Source organism: Coptis chinensis, chromosome 6 (assembly GCF_015680905.1).
Source record: "Coptis chinensis isolate HL-2020 chromosome 6, ASM1568090v1, whole genome shotgun sequence".
In the NCBI taxonomy this organism is placed as follows: Eukaryota; Viridiplantae; Streptophyta; class Magnoliopsida; order Ranunculales; family Ranunculaceae; genus Coptis; species Coptis chinensis.
The window spans coordinates 77,735,859-77,753,912 of NC_141461.1; the positions used below are offsets into that span (position 1 = coordinate 77,735,859).

General features: G+C 35.9%; 3 protein-coding genes across 12 annotated transcripts; 2 read left to right on the plus strand and 1 right to left on the minus strand.

Moving 5' to 3' along the window:
• The first annotated feature begins 213 nt into the window (after positions 1 to 213).
• On the plus strand, positions 214 to 2,673 carry SPX3 (SPX domain protein 3). Its single transcript, XM_086565800.1, has 3 exons — positions 214 to 596; positions 1,422 to 1,587; positions 2,101 to 2,673. The coding sequence occupies exons 1-3, from the start codon at positions 351 to 353 to the stop codon at positions 2,475 to 2,477; spliced, it is 789 nt and encodes a 262-aa protein (XP_086421926.1). The 5' UTR covers positions 214 to 350; the 3' UTR covers positions 2,478 to 2,673.
• A 1,289-nt stretch (positions 2,674 to 3,962) lies between these two features.
• LOC147494603 (Sec14p-like phosphatidylinositol transfer family protein) lies at positions 3,963 to 14,242 on the plus strand. 10 transcript variants are annotated; one of them, XM_086569103.1, is made up of 12 exons: positions 3,963 to 4,150; positions 4,962 to 5,433; positions 6,668 to 6,767; positions 7,038 to 7,304; positions 8,171 to 8,248; positions 12,556 to 12,657; positions 12,773 to 12,822; positions 13,089 to 13,197; positions 13,328 to 13,408; positions 13,595 to 13,680; positions 13,773 to 13,837; positions 13,926 to 14,242. In XM_086569103.1, exons 2-11 carry the CDS (start codon positions 5,084 to 5,086, stop codon positions 13,810 to 13,812), a joined length of 1,263 nt encoding a protein of 420 aa, XP_086425229.1. In that variant the 5' UTR covers positions 3,963 to 4,150; positions 4,962 to 5,083; the 3' UTR covers positions 13,813 to 13,837; positions 13,926 to 14,242. The 10 variants fall into 10 exon arrangements, 8 of the variants coding, with proteins under 8 accessions (XP_086425229.1, XP_086425232.1, XP_086425231.1 ...); XM_086569106.1 differs by having other exon boundaries at positions 13,790 to 13,837; XR_015200054.1 differs by having other exon boundaries at positions 3,964 to 4,150; positions 13,585 to 13,680.
• On the minus strand, positions 14,138 to 15,214 carry PEX11B (peroxin 11B). Its single transcript, XM_086569107.1, has 2 exons — positions 14,502 to 15,214; positions 14,138 to 14,420 (listed from the first exon to the last, which is right to left on the minus strand). The coding sequence occupies exon 1, from the start codon at positions 15,212 to 15,214 to the stop codon at positions 14,534 to 14,536; it is 681 nt and encodes a 226-aa protein (XP_086425233.1). The 3' UTR covers positions 14,138 to 14,420; positions 14,502 to 14,533.
• Positions 15,215 to 18,054: the final 2,840 nt, after the last annotated feature.

The window sequence follows — 18,054 nt, forward strand, 5'->3', positions numbered from 1 at the left end:
GAGGAGAGGGTGGTCTCTATCCTTAGGAGCATATCAACATCTTTTATTTTCTAGTCCAATAAGTAACAAAGTAGTTGGGAAGTATGGACATGCTAATATGAAGAACGTACAATAGAATATGCTCATGAAAGATCTTACTTCAACGTTTCATTTACTTAGTAGTTTTCTACTCATCACCCTTTCATCACGCTTAGTATATGCTTTCAAATATTCTACTTTTATTTATAGTAATAAATCTGTTCATCCTTTTTAGCAATACACCTCCATTCTTTTAGAATTTCTATTCAGTTCTATATAGTTGTGCACTTGAGTGTAGCCTTCCAGTTTAGTAACTGAAGTGAAGAGTAGACATGAAGTTTGGTAAGAGACTGAAACACCAAATTCAAGAGACCTTGCCGGAATGGCGAGACAAATTCTTGTCTTACAAGGATTTGAAGAAGCTAGTTCGGCTTATATCTTCGGCACCCACGTTGTTAGGAGGAGTGTCACAGTCTGAGAAGGCCGAAGCGGAGTTTGTGTACTTGTTGAACATTGAGATTGACAAGTTCAATTCGTTTTTTGTAGAACAAGAAGAGGATTTCATTATTCGACACAAGGTAAGTTCATGTAATTTATGTCATAAGTTTGTGTGAATTAGAATATAAAATTGTATCATTATATGTTTATCATGTTGTCAAGCAAACAAGTGTTTAAGTATGTAGTGCATGATGCAATGGCGTCTGAGATGGTAAACAAGAATGTTACCTTGCTACAAGTTGTAAATTTTTGTAGAATTAGCTTATTATGACTATAGTATGATGTTCATATTCTTGTGTATTCACTTCTACTCGTTACATCCTACATTGCAACACACGGTCATATCCAAAACCAATGATTCCAGTTCAACATCATATCGGTGCACTGTGATGAAGCCCATATTTGCCTAGTTTTATTTATTTATTAAGATATCTAATCAGAATCCACAGTAGTTTAATGAAGTCGGTAGAACTAAAGAGAACCATGGCTTCATCCATGGGATCTTTAAACCTCCAGATCAGTTAAAAGTTTGGAAGTTTCTGAAAATATTACTAAACCACTTCGCTCCATTTTGGACTGTAGCAATTTTACTTGTACTGATTGCTGAGACCTCCAGTTTACTTCATGCTAGAATTGCACCCGTTTTTTATTTGTCTGTTCCTATTTGGAAATGGGAACAGATCACCTAGCCCAACAGAAAAAAGACTTTTTTGGGCATGGAAGTTATGTCTTGCTGATTTGCAACCTAGACGGCTAGACAATCTGGCCTTGGCTAGAACCCCGACTTGCAGACTGGCTGAGAGTAGAAGTAATTTTGTTTAAGGATAGCTGTTACGAACCTGAAGTGCACATTTCTAGATCTTACCTTATACCTTACCTTAATTATCTTATTGTTGATGATGCAGGAGCTACATCAGAGAATTCAAAGGGTACTCGCTACACTGGGACCCGATGGGAACCCACCTCTGGATACTGACTACACAGAGGAGATGGAAAGGGTCAGAAAAGACATCATAAATTTCCATGGAGAAATGGTGCTATTGGTGAACTACAGCAATATAAATTATACAGGTACTCATGAAGCTTGAGGCTCGACTTAATGTCCAACTGACCGAGAAAATGTTCTAATCAAGTTAGATAGTGTGCGTGGAGCCTAAGGCTGTTCTCTGAGTTGCATGAGGGTATATTCTAGTGCCGCTGAAGATTGGCACAATTCTTAGATTTCCAAGAGATGGCCTGCACCAAATCAACCTCATTGGATGTACCAACCAAATGAACCATTCTGTTAGTATGAATACACCAGAAACGTAGATTAAGTTTGGTCACAAGCAGTTTGGAAATGCAATATCAAACCATGAGTAGTTTGTGTTTGGTTAGATTACACACTCATGTAGTTCAAATGCTCCAAGAAAGTGCCTGTGTAAGATCTGTCGAATGTTGGGCTGAAGAGTTGCTATGAGCCTGAGTCCCAGTATTTTCATACTAGGTTTAATGTTTAATTTGTCACTATTTCGTTAGTCCTCAAACACGATAAATGAATATTTTTTGGAAAACATTGACTGACTAAAAAGGTGAATGTTTCAGGGTTAGCTAAGATCTTGAAGAAATATGACAAGAGGACTGGTGGTCTCTTACGCCTACCCTTCATTCAGAAGGTATTGCAGCAACCCTTTTTCACCACTGATCTTGTCTCCAAGCTCGTGAAGGAATGCGAGAGCACAATTGATCAAATGTTCCCAACGGTAAAAGATAAAGAGAAAATAAAAGGTAGAGTTGAAAGAAAAACCACAACTGGTGATGGACAGGGCATTTTTAAGAGTACAGTAGCTGCACTGGCAAACATGCAAGAGATGAGAAGTGGGAGCTCTACTTACAGTCAATTTTCTCTTCCACCTCTAAACTTGCAAGATTCCAACTTCATCCAATCCTCGCAACCTAACTCTCCCATACCTATTCCATAATGCAGAAAATCGAAATCACTGTTGCTTCAGTTTTTAACTGGCACATGCTTTATAATTTTCCAAATGAGTTTACTAATGATAGTTTACTTAACTATACACATTATAAGAACTTCTTGGTTTCGTTATGTTTTACAAGGTTTCCAACATTGTTGGAATTGCAGCTATGCGCCGCTTGTATGCATGCAGTTGATTCAAGTATTTTGTTCCTTGAGTTGTTTGAGACTTTGAATGTTTGGCTTCTCTTTGCTGGAAAACTTGCCAGAGATCTCTTTAGAGTGTAAGATCCATAAATTAAATGACCTCATCACCTAATGTGAATCTAGAATATGGTAATGTACCACAAAGTTTTGCTCTATGAGGGAGCAGAATGCAACTCTAATAACTCTCTTACGTGTTTCCTGTGCTTATCCAAGATCAGTTTACTCGGAGAGTACACCGTGAGACTGGAGTACAAAATTTAAATAAATCACCTAGCAGCGGGCATTAAATAGAGCTTCAACTTTGGTAGTCTAATCTTAAAGACATCAGGAATTTCTTCCCCTCGTATATGCTCTTTTCCTCGACAGTGGTATCCATGGTAAATCAAAATGACATAGTACTATAGTAGTAAGTGTAGATTAGCAATATAAGAGCAAATCCAATGGGGTGTTATGTGGGTTGCTAAAAGCCATATAGTACCCCAAACACCAAAAAGTCATTTCAATGGGGATGCTAGAAGACTCCTAAATTTGGCTGGTGTGATAAATCCAGTCAAATTTGTGACCTTGCCTAGCAGTTGCAAGTTTCGAGAGATGAACGACACAATTGTCTAGCAGTTGTAAGTTTCGGGAGACAAACAACACAATTTCTACCGTCCATGTTCGACGGACGACAGAAATTGTGTCGTGTGTCCAAACAAATTTCAACTTAAGTTATAAACTAATGGACGAATGACATAAAGTGTGCCGTCCGTATCATTTAGCACTTCAAAACACAAAAACCATTGTAATGAAATTCAAGGTTTGGTTTGCCATATTTGAACGGGCAAGGTAAAAACCTTAAAAATCCTATGTGGCAAGGGTTTAGCAGCCCTCCATTGGGCTTGCTCTAAAAATTTCTTTTTCATACATACATAGACCTTTTATTTGTGTAATCTGTCATATCTAATCAACTTCTTCTGTGGAACTAGAATTGGGTCATTTTAGTTTTTGTTTTTTTGTTACGAATACGCTGCTAGATTGATATATTTTTTTAATTAATCCTAAAACCCGAAAGGTTAGAGAAAGAGCCTATCACATCATTTTTCTGGCTTGACAAAAGCCTCACATCTGATTTTCGCATAAGGCCTCAATTTGGGTTGAGCCGGCCCTGGATACTTGGTTCCTTTCTTTACCCGATATATATTGCCAGCTGCTAACATTTCATTTGCCAATATGAAAAAGGTCGAAATATCAGCGGCATATGATGATGATATATATATATATATATATAATAAAAAAAGATCCGTTGCTTTTGGGGGGTTTGCGGTTTCTTTGTCTCCAAACAATCTAAAATTCGATATTCTTCTCCTTTTTTTTTTTTTTCAAAAATGGGGACGTTAAAACATTCGATTCCTCCTCTTTCACAAGTTATTATCACTTATCCAACTCTTCTTCTCAACATTCCCCTTGTGTGTTCCGTGGTCCAAAATTCCCGTAAGTTGATTGTTTATATGTTTTATGAAACGATTACAAGTAATGCCCAAAAGTTTCTTAGTTTATATCTTTGGATTTTTAGATCCATGCATTTTCCAGTACTGCTTACTCCAAACATGTAATATGGCAACTTAATGATTTTTATATTCAGGGTTACGAGCTTTTATGTCTGGAATTTGACCCTTGTACTTCTAGGCTTAATGCTAACTGCACTACTTCTACTGCTAATTATTTTATTATCTACCTTCCATGAAAGAGATGCTTTAAATATTAATGGAGTTTGAGTGTGGATTTTCTTCCCTAATTGTAATATGCATACTCCATATTGTTTAACACTACTATTATAGTGTTCTTAATATAAAGCGTATACACTTTGTTTCATTAAGTTAAGATATGGTATGTCTTTGTACAAATTCCACTTCAAATTCATGGAATGGAGGCAAATGCAGTCAAAATTTTGTATTTGGGTAGTGGCAGCAACGTTTTGGTTGGTGATTTTGCATTGATTTTGGATAAGGAATATGGCAAGGGAGTATGTAACAGCATCCAAATCACTTTTTTAACTTCTTTTTTTCTGCTAGAAAGATTTCTTCATACCAGTCACAGCCTTATTTATAATAAATGGACTTGTTTGCTCTTTAAATGTAAAAGGTATCTGCATCTTTCTTTATCTTCTTATTAGCTGACTGTGACTGTTGCAATTATGTAAACTAACTTTTGGTAGATTTTTCTTTAGTTTATTCATTTGTTTGCTACTTTAGAGTATATGGTGCAAAGTGAGTTGATTTGGTTTCATTTGTTGATATTGCAGATTCTCCTTCAGTTCTTCAAGATTCTTTGGATTACTCCCAGCAGCTGTGGCTCTAACTGCTTCGAAGAGATAAAATTTAATTTTCTAACAGAGGTGTCATCCACCTTCTCTTAAATGCTTATATGCCTCCTTCGAAAGATATTTTCAATGATATAACTATCTCCGGAGGCGATGGAGGAGGGGAACAAGCGAGAACTAATTCTCTCCACCTACCTCTTGAAGCTCATTGGCATTTTCCACAAGAAGAAAACAAAAGTTTGTCTTCATCGAAGTTAAGCTTTAAGTCAGTTATTTGTAATCCATTAAGATTCCGAGACTCGATGAAGAAAACTGGTAGCAGCAGGAACATGCAGATAATTCCACAAGAATATCTTACTTCAAAAGATGAAGAACTTGTTGATTCTTTCCGGAGGATGCTTTTACTTGACGGCCAACTACCAACAAAGCACAATGACTATCATACACTTTTGCGGTAAGTTACACAGGTACTTATGGAGTAAAAATTTAGTTTTAGAGAGGCAACAGACAAGGTGACCACCTTTCCGCCTTTTGTTTCCATTGTAGTGACATGTCTTTTTTTCTCCTGAGGTTCTCATGGCATCCATTAGGACCTCTCACAGGTTGAATATTGAGATGAACTAACGATTTCATTTCCATGAGGGATCTCTCTGTGGAGTCAGCTCGCTGGGTTACTCAATTTTCTAAAAGAGGATAACTATATTGCATAATGAGAATCCTTAGAGCTCATCCCTTTAACCTTAAACATAAATGTTACTCATGACATTGATGTGTCAATTGTCAGAAAAGCCAAAAATGAATTAAATTGGTTTCCGAAGAGATTTTTTTGATGAGGTCATCTTTATAAGAGCCCTCTAACTCATATACAGAGTTGTAGTATAGAGGCGTGGTATAGGTAGAATGCAGTGAATAAGTGGTGTGTGCATGTAGAACCGTGATATACAATTTTGTGGAAAGCTCCTTGCTAATACTTTCTTTCCAAAAGAATTATATTTCAGTAACCTGTTCTAACATCATTTTAGAAGGGAGAACATGTGCATTATGATGAACTTCTATAACTTGGTGAAACTACTTTTTGTTTATGCCTTCGTTTGAAAATTAAAATCCTGCCATGTCATTTCTGAAGTTCCTAAGAAGCTGAAGAAGGACATTGTGGTCATTGTTTTGATCTTTTTGGATTTCAGTATAATAACTTTCGAATTTTAGGTCAATGATGCTCATTGCTTGATTCCTTCTTTTTATAATTGGGAAATTTGCTGCACGCAATCTAATCTAAAAGCTTAGCTATAATGACATTAAAATTTTTCTGAATGTTTTGAAATGCATTTTTGGCAATCGATGAGTAGTTCTGCTACCAAATCATTTTGTAAATTTGATAATGTTGTAAAGCTCTCAATTGTTTTTTAAATGATCCCAAATCAGGTCTATAAATATGACAATATGAGCATTATAAGAAAGTTTTCCTACATCACAGAATTTTTAGTTTCTTTTAGTTACAGCAATGTTTTCAAAACTTCTATGGTCATGTGTAATTAGTTTGTTTAGTTCTTTTACAACGTGATTGTAAAGTCTACATTATAAGGACATTAATTGACGAAATCTCTAAAACCTGTGTACAATTCATTTATTTTATGTGGTCTGTTCCAACATACTCAATTTTTTTAAGGCTTGTCATATGCCATCTGCAGTTTCTTACAAATGAGGGCTTTTGATCTGACAAAAGCGAAAGATATGTATCTGAAAATGCTCAAGTGGCGTGATGATTTTGGGGTAGATGCAATTTCTAAGGTGAATATTTAGGTAGTGTTGATGACAGATTCTTGGAATTCTTTTAACAGCTTCATTTGTGTAAACAAGACCTGGTTATCGCCTTCTTACTCTTAGAATGACTAAGGGTAATTTTGGTGAATCTTTTCAATCATGGTTGCTAACATGCAGGCTATTATAGTACAACCAATTTCGCACACTCAACTTAATACAATCTTGATCTGAGGCCAGATTTTTTCTGTGCATTTCAGTTGTTTGCTGTGGCTTTTATTCTATTTGCATGTACTGCAGGATTTTAAATTCGAGGAGTATAAAGAAGTGAAAAAATGCTATCCACATGGCTTTCATGGAGTTGATAGATATGGTAGACCTTTATATATTGAAAGGATAGGGATGGTGGATCTCAACAGATTGTTACAAGTGACGACAATTGACCGTTTTCTGAAATATCACATCGCTGAACAAGAGAAGACATTAAACGTGAGATATCCTGCATGTTCAGTGGCAGCTAAGAAGCATGTAGCATCCATCACAAGTATCCTGGATGTTAAGGGAGTGGTGAGACTTTTTGCTTTTTCGTATTTATCAAATCTATTGAAGGACTCAATGAGGCCAGTCCCAGTAATAGTCTGTATGAAACTGACTGAAATTGATGGTAGTTTACATGCAAAAAGCTAGAATGCAACCAATTCCTCCCTGTCAATATTGTGCACTTGTGCAGTTATATATAACAAGAACAATCCTTTTATACTTTCAGTTTTAGTACCATGTAATACATGCCACGACAGTCTGGCAAACGTATTGGGTCATTTCGTCTTGTCTGTCTTGCATACTGAAATGTGATTGCAGTCAAGCAAAAGTAGTTTCTTAAGTCTATAATATCGTTTACCAAGAAAAATGAAACAGAACGAAATGTAAAATTGTTCGAACTCCAACGACTTAGGTGAACCTTCTTACACATCTGGCAATTACGGTGAAAAATGAGTATGTAGGAATTGTGAAGAAGGGGTGGTGCTCTGAATTAAACACACACACACAGAGTAGGTTTTTCTCTAAAATGAGTCAGTGTAGGAATAGATTGAGAGAGGGAAACAAGATATTCTTTTCCGGTAAGAGTTATATGTCCCTGTTAGATTTTCAAACATAAAGATACGATCAGAAAACGGTATTGGAGATATCCAAAAATTCAATATGATTTTGAAGTTCAAGATTGATCTCTTTATGTTTTTTTCACTGTGGCAATGGTGGACTAAAATGCCACATATGTCATAGCAATATTTCGTAGAGCTTCTTTTCTATACTTGACTTGTCAGCTTAGGTGCTTAATATTCTTTACTACAAACATCCATGTTTATTTATTGAGTAATGCATGAATGCACAATAATCATATAAGGTTTTGTTGAATAAAAGTATCTTCTTTGCAGGGCATGAACAACTTCTCAAAGCCTGCTAGAGAACTTTTCATGGAAATTCAAAGGATAGATAGTAATAACTATCCTGAGGTACGTGCACCACTCCTATTCTTTAGCAGAAGTATTTCTTCTACAAATATACTCGATGACCACTATTCCACTCACAAATACATGCAGCAAGGAACAGTCTGGAAAAGAGATACTCATCTCTCTGATTATTTTATATGTCATGAAAATTGTAGTCCAATGATCGTCACGTTGAGAATCACATTACCCACCCCTTTTTAACTTGATATAATGTCTACCGCCCCTAGTTTTCATTCTGTTCTTACTTCATATAGATTCAATAAGAGCTAATGCTCAACCTCCATAAAATGGACATATCACTACTACATCATAGGGGTGGGATAGAGAAAATCTCCATATGCAGTGCTCACACAGTCACCCAAAACTAGTTTTCCATTGAATCTATCCCTGGGATTTTCATTTGCATAGGTTGGGTTGCCACCACGGCACAGCTTTAGTGGTGTTATTTCTAAACAGTGAAATGTTACTCTTTGATAGACCATTCACTATGACTGAAACCCAACCTATGCGAATGGAGATCCTAGGGACTAGGTTGAATGGGAAAACCAGGCTTGGGTAACTGTGGGTGCACTACATGTGATCTCTCCATCCCATCCCTATGATGTAGTAGTGCTACCTGCATTTTGTGGAAGTTGAGCTTAATGAATCTGTAGTTTGGTATCAGGTGGGACACAACATGGTGTTCCATATAGATTCACATGTGGAATTGGGGCCGTTTCCTATGAGAGTTTAGGCGGACTCTCTAGAGTGCTCATGAATCCAGGATTATCTCACGGCACAACCGTAGAACTCAAAAGTGCTAAGAGGGGTTATTGTGTGTTGTTGTCTTGGTTTACACTATAAAGTTGGCCAGTTCAAGACATTGTGTTCACTGTACTGGCTAGTAAACCCGGTAGGATTACACTACGCAAAGGTTCAAGTCAAAAAGATTTTTTTTGTCGATGTGTGACCTTTCTGGTGACTGTCCTCAACATCTTCAACATAACTCTCACTGTTTAATCCTAAAATCGTTAACAATGTGCAGGATATTATTTCTTTCAAACCTATTGGCCTGCGAGATAGATATTTATGTGGATCTAATTGCTAAGTAGTATATAGACGAAAGGCAAGAGAATGGATACTTGCGCATTGTGTATGGGGTTTTCACAAAATCTTACAATTATGTGTTGTTGAGATGTTAGTATAGTCCCACACGGGATAATTAAAACTTTTAAGCCTTGCATAATAGTAATATAGTTCCTTCCACTCCACTCATCTCGAATTGGTTTTGAGTTGGATGCCCAAATTTAATAAGGAATCGGAATAGGCTATAATGTATTTAGTGCAAAAGGCCCTTTTACTCCACATCACCCATTTATGTCCAAATTTGTTGTTCCACGTGTTAGGCTAAGTAGCACTACTCATGAGAGGGGGGTTGTTGAGATGTTAGTATAGTCCAACATGGGATGATTGAAAAGCTTGTCATAATAGTACATAGTTCATGGGGATGCTCCACTAATTGCCAATTAGTTTTAAGTTGATGGCTAAATTTAATGTGTTATATTTTTGGAGATAGATTTTATATTTTCTTGGGATGTATGATTTTTGGAGACAAGTGGAGGGGGTGGATTAGAAGTATGTTTCTTCTCTATCTTGTCTGTGTTCCATCAATGACATTTTAAGGAATTCAAAGGTTATTAGCCTATTAGGTAAGGTTACTATTAACTTATGTACTCTTTAATTTGTGGTCAAGTTTCCAGGTAGAATGATTGAAAGATCTAAAAGTCTTGAAATGTCAGATAGGTTTAGGGTGTTGGGAGTCTGCATTTACATCTTCACTTTGCAGGTAACACTGTTCTTCTTTTATGCCATGATATCAGTCAAATGAGGATGTTGATTGTTGAGGGGCATGGTTTTGTTTTCAGTCTTTGGTCTGGAGATCAATCTCGACAAGAATAAGATTTTCAATGTTCATGAGGTACAGGACGTACATGGAGCCTAGAGTGAATCTTGGGTGCTATCATTCATCCTGCTGGAGCAGGCCTCTAGGATTCCTTATGGTTATGGTTTCTGGGTTGGGATACTGAAGTTTCTAGTGCATCGCTACTTTATTGTTAGGGAATTGGATCTACTTATTGGAGGATAGGTGGTGCTGATCAAGTATGCTCTTTATGGGTTTCCTTAGTCTACTTTTAATCTCTATCCTTAAATTGCATCTTGCTGTAACGTTACGGTCGGGAACCTTTTCTGGGACATTCTCTTTTGTAACAAATTGAATTAGAGGCGGTTAGTGACTTGCCATCTTCAATGACTAGGTTACTACAAAATTCCATTAGGATTTTGGCAACTTTCTTAGGGCCTTTCCACTTTTGAATATCATCACTTTTAAAATCTAGGATCTGTGGTCCCTTCAAAAGTAGCTTTCTTCTACTGGTCAATGGCCCTTGACTTATTTTAACGATATATAAACATAAAGTGGATAAATACAATGTTTTTTGCTTTTGTTAATTGTTTATTTCTGATGGCATAACTGTCAGATTTTATGGCGTAGGATCCTGTACACATTTTAATCTAAGTGATATATATCCCACAGACATATCAGTTTTACCCTAAGTTACATTGACACGGATACGCGTGTCCATATTTGACACGGATATGAAGTGTCTAACATGGCAAAATATAAAAAATTGGGGTATGTCACAATATGTGCCTGTCACAAATTATTTTCAAAATATGGTGTGTCCATGTAACATAGGTTTTACTTTTACCTATACCATACTATAATGGATACATTGTGTATGATACAGGACAACTAATGATACACTATTGTACAGGAGTTACATAGAATTTGCACATTTTTAATTCCTTATAGAACCCTTTTTTCATCTTCTTTACGATGTACATATATCATATATGGACTGTACACAAACTTTTGAAGAAAGGTCTAATGCAACTTTAACTAAATTAGTATAATTTGAGAGTTTGGTTCTCTTAGGTTTTCCAAGGATTTCAAGAAATATTTTGTCTTTTTTCATCTGTTCAAAGTATCACGTTAGTGTGTCATTCTTATAGGTTTCCCTTACTATTTTGCTAACTTACTGATGATGATGATGCTGAGAATTGGGAGGTGGAATTCTGATGGAGATGAAGCTGGAAATTAGGATAAAATTTAACTGCCTTTGGTTTCAGATTCTTTTGGTTTTGTGTTGATTTTGAGGTATATGTACATAGGTACAACCCCAAGTCCATAAGTGCATAATAGTAGACACTGGAAAACGTACTTGTCAATGCACATATACATGTTCCTCTGTATGAGAAATGGATTGAATTAAAGTTTCTTGGACTATTTGACATTTATTCAATTAAGGTTACAGTTACAGAGATGATCATTATATGTGGTCTGTTTCAATTTATTTGTTTTAGAGATGTTTTCCATATTTATTTGTCTACATGGTACATATATTGTATTTCTACATGCAAACGAATGGATGAATTTATATTGTTTATGTGTATGCTCTTAAGATGCACAACACGATATGAGTAATGGTATCCCATACAAGATTTGATAAATATCTGTAATGACGAGTCTTTCAGCCTCTTTTCTCCATTGTTGTTGTGGTTGTTTATATATTCTTCCCATATGCATGTCTTATGTAGAAAAGGGGATGGACCTTTTTGCTAGTTATCTATCGATGGTCAAAGGGAAGGTAGATATGGAGATTGCACCCATTTAGTATTTGTTCAAGAAGTAAGTGTTAGAGGGGAGGGATAAGAGGGGCCTCAGTGTGAAAGTCTGGAGCAGAGGGAGTTTGTCATTTCCATCAAGGATCTCTTGTTCTTGTTGTCTGTGATGCTGCCATAGTAGTGGAGTAGGTTGGGGTTTATTGGAGCCTTTTGTTCTTGTAAATTGTAATGACAAATCTATAACCTTTTTGTGATAGGGGATGTGTTTACTTTCCTGTTTCATTTTTTGGTCGAGGTAAGCTACGAAGAGAGATGCCCATCAGATTGTATGAATATAAAAGAAGTTACACTCTTAAGTATCTTAAGTCGCACCGTATCTTCACCAGGATCTCATTGTAATAAATGTGTCCAGTAGGTGTTTCAGATTTCTCTTTGGCAAATTTCTGTTTTGCTTTCTTTTAAATGCATTTGGCTTAGCTGCAAGTCTGCAACACTGGAGTAGATCATCTTTAGATCTGCAACGGGTGCAGAGGATTATAAAATTTTAACAGAATGTTGTTGAATATCCTTCTTTCCCATTAAGCTTTTCATAACAAGGAATAATCACTTGTTTGATAAAACATCATTTGGTAATTGATTTCTTACAGACTCTGCATCGACTTTTTATTGTAAATGCTGGGTCTGGCTTTAGGGTCTTATGGAAAGCCCTCAAAGCTTTTCTGGATCCACGGACATTAGCGAAGATTCAAGTAAGGACCATACTTTGCCGTCAGGATTTCTTTTTCCTTTATGTTCCTGTGTGGTTTTTTCTTTCACACATACATTTTAAGTTGTATAACGCATCATTTTAATGTCCATTTTCAGGTTTTGGGAAGCAACTTTCAGAATAACCTGTTTGAAGTCATCGACCCAAGGTAACATATTCATTCTTGTTTATTAAATATGCGAAAAGAGTCTAGTCATTGATACCTGAAAATAGGTTCTGTATATTTGTTGCTCTTCTATTGCAAGTGCAAATATTATATCTACAAAGTAGTGGTACTGTGCAGTTGTGTATTTGGGCAGCATATGTTATGTGCAAGTGAATACCATATCAAGTGAAGGGTTGTCTTATAATTAATTAAAGAATTATGCTGCATAGACGCAGAGTTCACTGATTTTTTTTTTTTTTTTGTTACAGTACCTTGCCAAGTTTTCTTGGTGGATACTGTGCATGCTCTGAATTCGGGGGTTGCCTTCTGACTGATAAAGGACCATGGAATGATCCAGAAATTGCGGAGCTTTTGCAGGTAAACCCAGTGGTCCATCATTGCTTTTGTGTGTCTGTGTGTGGTGGTGTTTATAGTGATTATTCTGCAACTCTGATTACTTGAATGTCCAACTATAATCTAAGGTGGTTGTTTCGTTTATCTTTTGCAGGCAGTATCCAAGATGGAAAAGAGTCTCAGTAATGAAGCTAGTTACAGCATGCTTTCACTAGATGATAATGTGCCTAATATGGTAGGAATTCACAATATTTCCTTGTGGTCAGTTGGTCACTGATATTTAATTATAATTCTTAGCATATGTAATAGCTTTGTCTCTTGGATTAGTAATGGTTGCGTCCTTTGTCAATATCTGATTTGATCAGTACCCTAATAAGAATGAAAACAGACTCAAGGTTAAATACTGTGCAGCGTGGCCCAGTTAAACATAGGCAGCCGAGAAGTGTTGATGAGCTCGTTTCTAAAAATATTCAGGCTTTGGAAGTTGGACTTGAGGAAATCAAAAAGGTCAGTTACCAGATTTATAGTGGTTCAGCGCTCTGTTGATCTACTAGATGTCGACTCCTTTTCTTTTTCCTCTTTTAAGCAGATTTTGGCAGGTCTTCTCATGAAACAGGAAGATCTTATGAGGCAGATTGAAGAGTTGAAGGAACTTATTGCCTCAGTATGTACATCAATCCCTCAATTAATTTGTTTTTGTTATACTAATTTCTCCCTGGAATGTTGATCTTTGACTGCTAGTTTTATCACAGAGGGATCTTTCAGATAAGAACGGGGAAAGTTAGATGTGTTATAATGGTTTTGACGATGCAATGGTTGCTGTAAGTCAGTAAGTGACCATGTGACATAGATGAAACATTATTTTTGTGTGGCGCTGGCCGTTCACATCTAATTGATAACCTCTGACGTCTAATAAAGGGAAACTTCTGCAATGTGCATTCTTCTACCTATCGTCAACAGCATAAGAATGAACAGATTTTCATTTTTTAACAATTCTTACATTATTCGTGACAAACAAAAGTTATACTGTAAACTTAGATCCTTTTATAATTTTGTGAAGAATTGATTGTAATTGGAAAGCTTTTCCAGTTGATAGAGTAGGATAACTGTATTTTCCTGATCAAGCTATGCAGGATAATGATTTGAAGTGACCAATTGACCATACGCAATAAGGCTCAAGTTGGTTTATGTTTCACCTTGAATTAATCCCATCGGACTTCCATTAGTTGCACCTTATTCAGCAAGAGCTAAAATGAACAAGCACATGATGAAATCGGTTAACTCACTTGAACAAGAACCTTCAGCAACGAGCAATATTGTATACGTACCTCACCTCTTGTTGGTTCCTTGTCGAATTAGTTTATACAGGCCAATTTCTATACCATCCAGCCCATGCAGATACCAAGCCACTAATTCCCAGTGTGACTGCATGGTTGCATATAGGGTTGGGTTCAATGTCTGCTACTGCGATTATAAAGTCAGCGACGTTGGCTGCTATAGCCATTAACCTCATTAGTCTATCTGCTCTGATCTTCTTGATGCTCTCCAGTTGCTTATCATCCGAAAGCTCTGCTTTCCTTGAGAGTTCTCTTTGTGCATCTAACCCTTCCTTAATGATAATCAAGTCTGATATGACAAAGAAAACATATCCGAAGGCTTCTCCAAAGGCAGAAATAAAACTCATCCTTCTAGCTAAATCTTTATCTATAACTCCAACTCTTGCCAACCATAGAAAATGGTCAAAGAAGAAGTAGACCATCTCTCCTGCATTGGCTAGCACGGTGAGGTAACGAAAAGTTGGTTTTGACCCAGGGTTCCGCCGGAGAGCATTAAAGCCTGTGAGAAACCGACCTGTTCTGAAAGCTTTACGACTGAGGCCAGAAGCAACCTCCCATTGCTTTGCTCTTTGGGCACCATCAGGATGACTGGTCTCTACATGCCAGTGGACTAGCTTGGAGACATACTGAAAAGTCTTGACAAGCTTGTCTATACCATCTCTCTTAGCTAGGAAGATGACCAGCTTGTCTACTGTGTCATTCATTATTCAACTAATAAGGTAGTAGACTTGTAAACTTGATGAGAACGAATGATAAAGAGCTAATGGTTTTGCTAGTAATAAGTTGTATTTCTGACCTCCATAGAAAATATAGAGCACCACAGGAATTAGTTATGGATAAATGATAAATCACTTGTCCAAGCTAGCTTCAAATATTGGTTTTGTTCGTTTTGGAAAGGAAATTATTGTAGTGTCTTATGGAGAATGTTGTCTGGATAAACAACCACCATGCATTTTATGCATATCGAAATCTCATTTCTTATCTTTTATTATTGAGTGACAAATCGGGATGACATCATATCATATGTAAATTTAAATTTACATATGAAAATTTAAAGGGTAATTTAAATTTATACATTTTTCTTTACCTAAAATTTAAATGTAAATTTACATAGTATTTTACATATGTACATTTGTATTTACATATGAAAATTTAAATTTACATTACCGATGGAAGTCCTGTGTTTTTGGATTTGGAGCGAAATTAAAATTCTGGTGGGCTTGGGGATAATGGAAAATTGGGCTCTGAGCCCAATTACGTGTATTTCGTCTAGTTTTTAGGCACTTATATTATCCCAAAAGGCGCAATTCTTCCTTCCAAGTTCCTAGATGATACAAAAAGAAGAGACGTGAGATTTTTCTTATCCCCACATAAAAGAACTCACATGTACTGTGAACAACATTCAACAAAAAGAACCTCACCTGCATGTGGATTTTCTCTAGAGAAGGGCAACACCTAAAGAAGCATGCAAGAAAATCTACTATCTATATATTAAAGTAGAGACCTCTAAGAGTGAATTTTCTCTCTCCTAGGTGACACTCTAATATGAGAGATAGCATTTTCTAATAGCCTACAATGCCACGTGGGACTTTTTTGAAGAGTTTTGAGTATATTTTAACTTTATATATATTTTACCAAATAAAAAAATTTGCTAAAAAACAGGTGACTTGTAACAGAATTCTTAGCGAAGTTATAAAGATCCATTGCTAAAAAATAAGTGATTTGTAACATAATTCTTGGCAAAGTTATGAAGATCCAAATAGTTTTTGTTTAAAAGTCCCGTTTCAATTATGGGCAATCTTCTCTAATTGAAAGAGCAAAAAATTAGGGAACTAATAACTGTATTTATTCTAAAATTTCAATGGAGTGGTATATAGTAGGGAGGAAAATATTTATTATTAAGATCTCTAATACAAGAATTATTATAGACAACTAATGAATTAATTACTTAGGAATTAATGTTAACGAGATTAGGAGCAATATACATAGATTTAATTTCAAACAACCAAAAAAATTGTAAGGCCATGTTCACCTCTTTATCTTTATACTATTTGTATGTAAGGCTATGTTCAACTTTCAGTTAGTGCAGTTTGTAAAAAAGTTATTAAAAAATCTAGCATTTTAATTTTTTTTTTTTGTAGTATTTAAAATTATGTATGGATTTCACACTCTTAATTAAGTTGTGGTAAGATCTCAAAGTAATGTACGTATTCATCTAAATCAAATGAGGCTCATATCAGCACTATTTTCATTCTTTCAAGGACCAACTTCAATCTGAAAAGGAACTTCATATTCATATAAATGTCGCTTTGAGATTGAGAACCTTGAATGATAAACATGCATGCATGGGAGATATATATCAATGGATTAATTAATGGATTATGGTCATTTACTAAAACACATATGGAAGCAGTTACACTAAGTGTGATGATCCACTCTAGGAAACACAACATTAAGTTTTTAAAGATTTTTTTGTGAAGATACGAACCACGAAAGATGATGTTATGGTGCTATGTGCTACTGATCAAAATTAAACTTAGTGGGATGTTATGAAGTTTCAGGCGTATCAATGTCAACTTAATACGTACAATAACTCTACTAATCAACCTGCTAAACGCTACTTCCATAAAACACCTCAATTGCATGCTTTAATGGTTCATATATTAGCTTTGGACCAAAACAAGTCAAAGCCTTAAAGGTACTTATTTTCAGCAGTGTTATATATATATGGCTTAAAATGATGCATCAAACCATATTTATTGGTATAATATTCCTCATCCGTGTATTAATCTCAAGAGTTAGACCCTGAAAGTTTTATTAGTAGAGGGTACATATTAGTTTAAAGAACTTATGCCTTAACCTATTCTCATATCCAATATTGAGTTGATTAATTAAAAGTTTATAGGCTTCGTTGTGGTGCATGATACAAACTTTTAGTGATTTGTTATTATTAAGCCGAGAATTGAAGATTGCTAAATCACTGACAATCTAATAAATCATTATACAAGCTAGAGTTTAAGAGGTCATCTCAATTCGATCTCTTTGTGGGTAAATGCGTAAGTGGCTGCTCATAGAGAGAATTTGTAAAACCTTTTTTATCACGCAAAATATCTAATAGAGTCTGGGGTGTATGCCCGGGTCCACAATCTAGTATATACTGAAGCTAGCAGTGTTTATGCTTTCTTTCCAAGTGAAACTCTTTAAGATTGTTGAACACAATGCTTCTTCTATTAGAAGTTGTTCTTCACGACAGAATGCAGAGCGTGCACGCGCTCTATTCAAAGCATAATTAAAGCGCACCCGCGCCTCGCGTCCTGTTTAGAAACCCACTGCTTGTGTTTGTACAGACTCGCACTGTTTGTGTTTATTCCTATTTTAGGAACTTGTAATCTCTATATAAACCATTGTAATCTCTATATAAATCAATCAAGTAAATATTCTCTCAAATCAATCTCTCTCTCTTTAATTTATTGTGGTATTAACCTAATTTTGATCCAAACCTTAACCCTAACTGCTCTAAGCTTCCGCCTCCTCTCAATTCTCA

Coding starts and splice junctions, on each gene's coding strand:
- SPX3 (XM_086565800.1), top strand. CDS start 351: ATGAAGTTTGGTAAGAGACTGAAACACCAAATTCAAGAGACCTTGCCG. Junction 597..1,421: donor ATTTCATTATTCGACACAAG/GTAAGTTCATGT, acceptor TTGATGATGCAG/GAGCTACATCAGAGAATTCA. Junction 1,588..2,100: donor CAGCAATATAAATTATACAG/GTACTCATGAAG, acceptor TGAATGTTTCAG/GGTTAGCTAAGATCTTGAAG.
- LOC147494603 (XM_086569099.1), top strand. CDS start 5,084: ATGCCTCCTTCGAAAGATATTTTCAATGATATAACTATCTCCGGAGGC. Junction 12,658..12,772: donor GGACATTAGCGAAGATTCAA/GTAAGGACCATA, acceptor GTCCATTTTCAG/GTTTTGGGAAGCAACTTTCA. Junction 13,409..13,584: donor ATGATAATGTGCCTAATATG/GTAGGAATTCAC, acceptor AATACTGTGCAG/CGTGGCCCAGTTAAACATAG.
- PEX11B (XM_086569107.1), bottom strand. CDS start 15,214: ATGAATGACACAGTAGACAAGCTGGTCATCTTCCTAGCTAAGAGAGAT.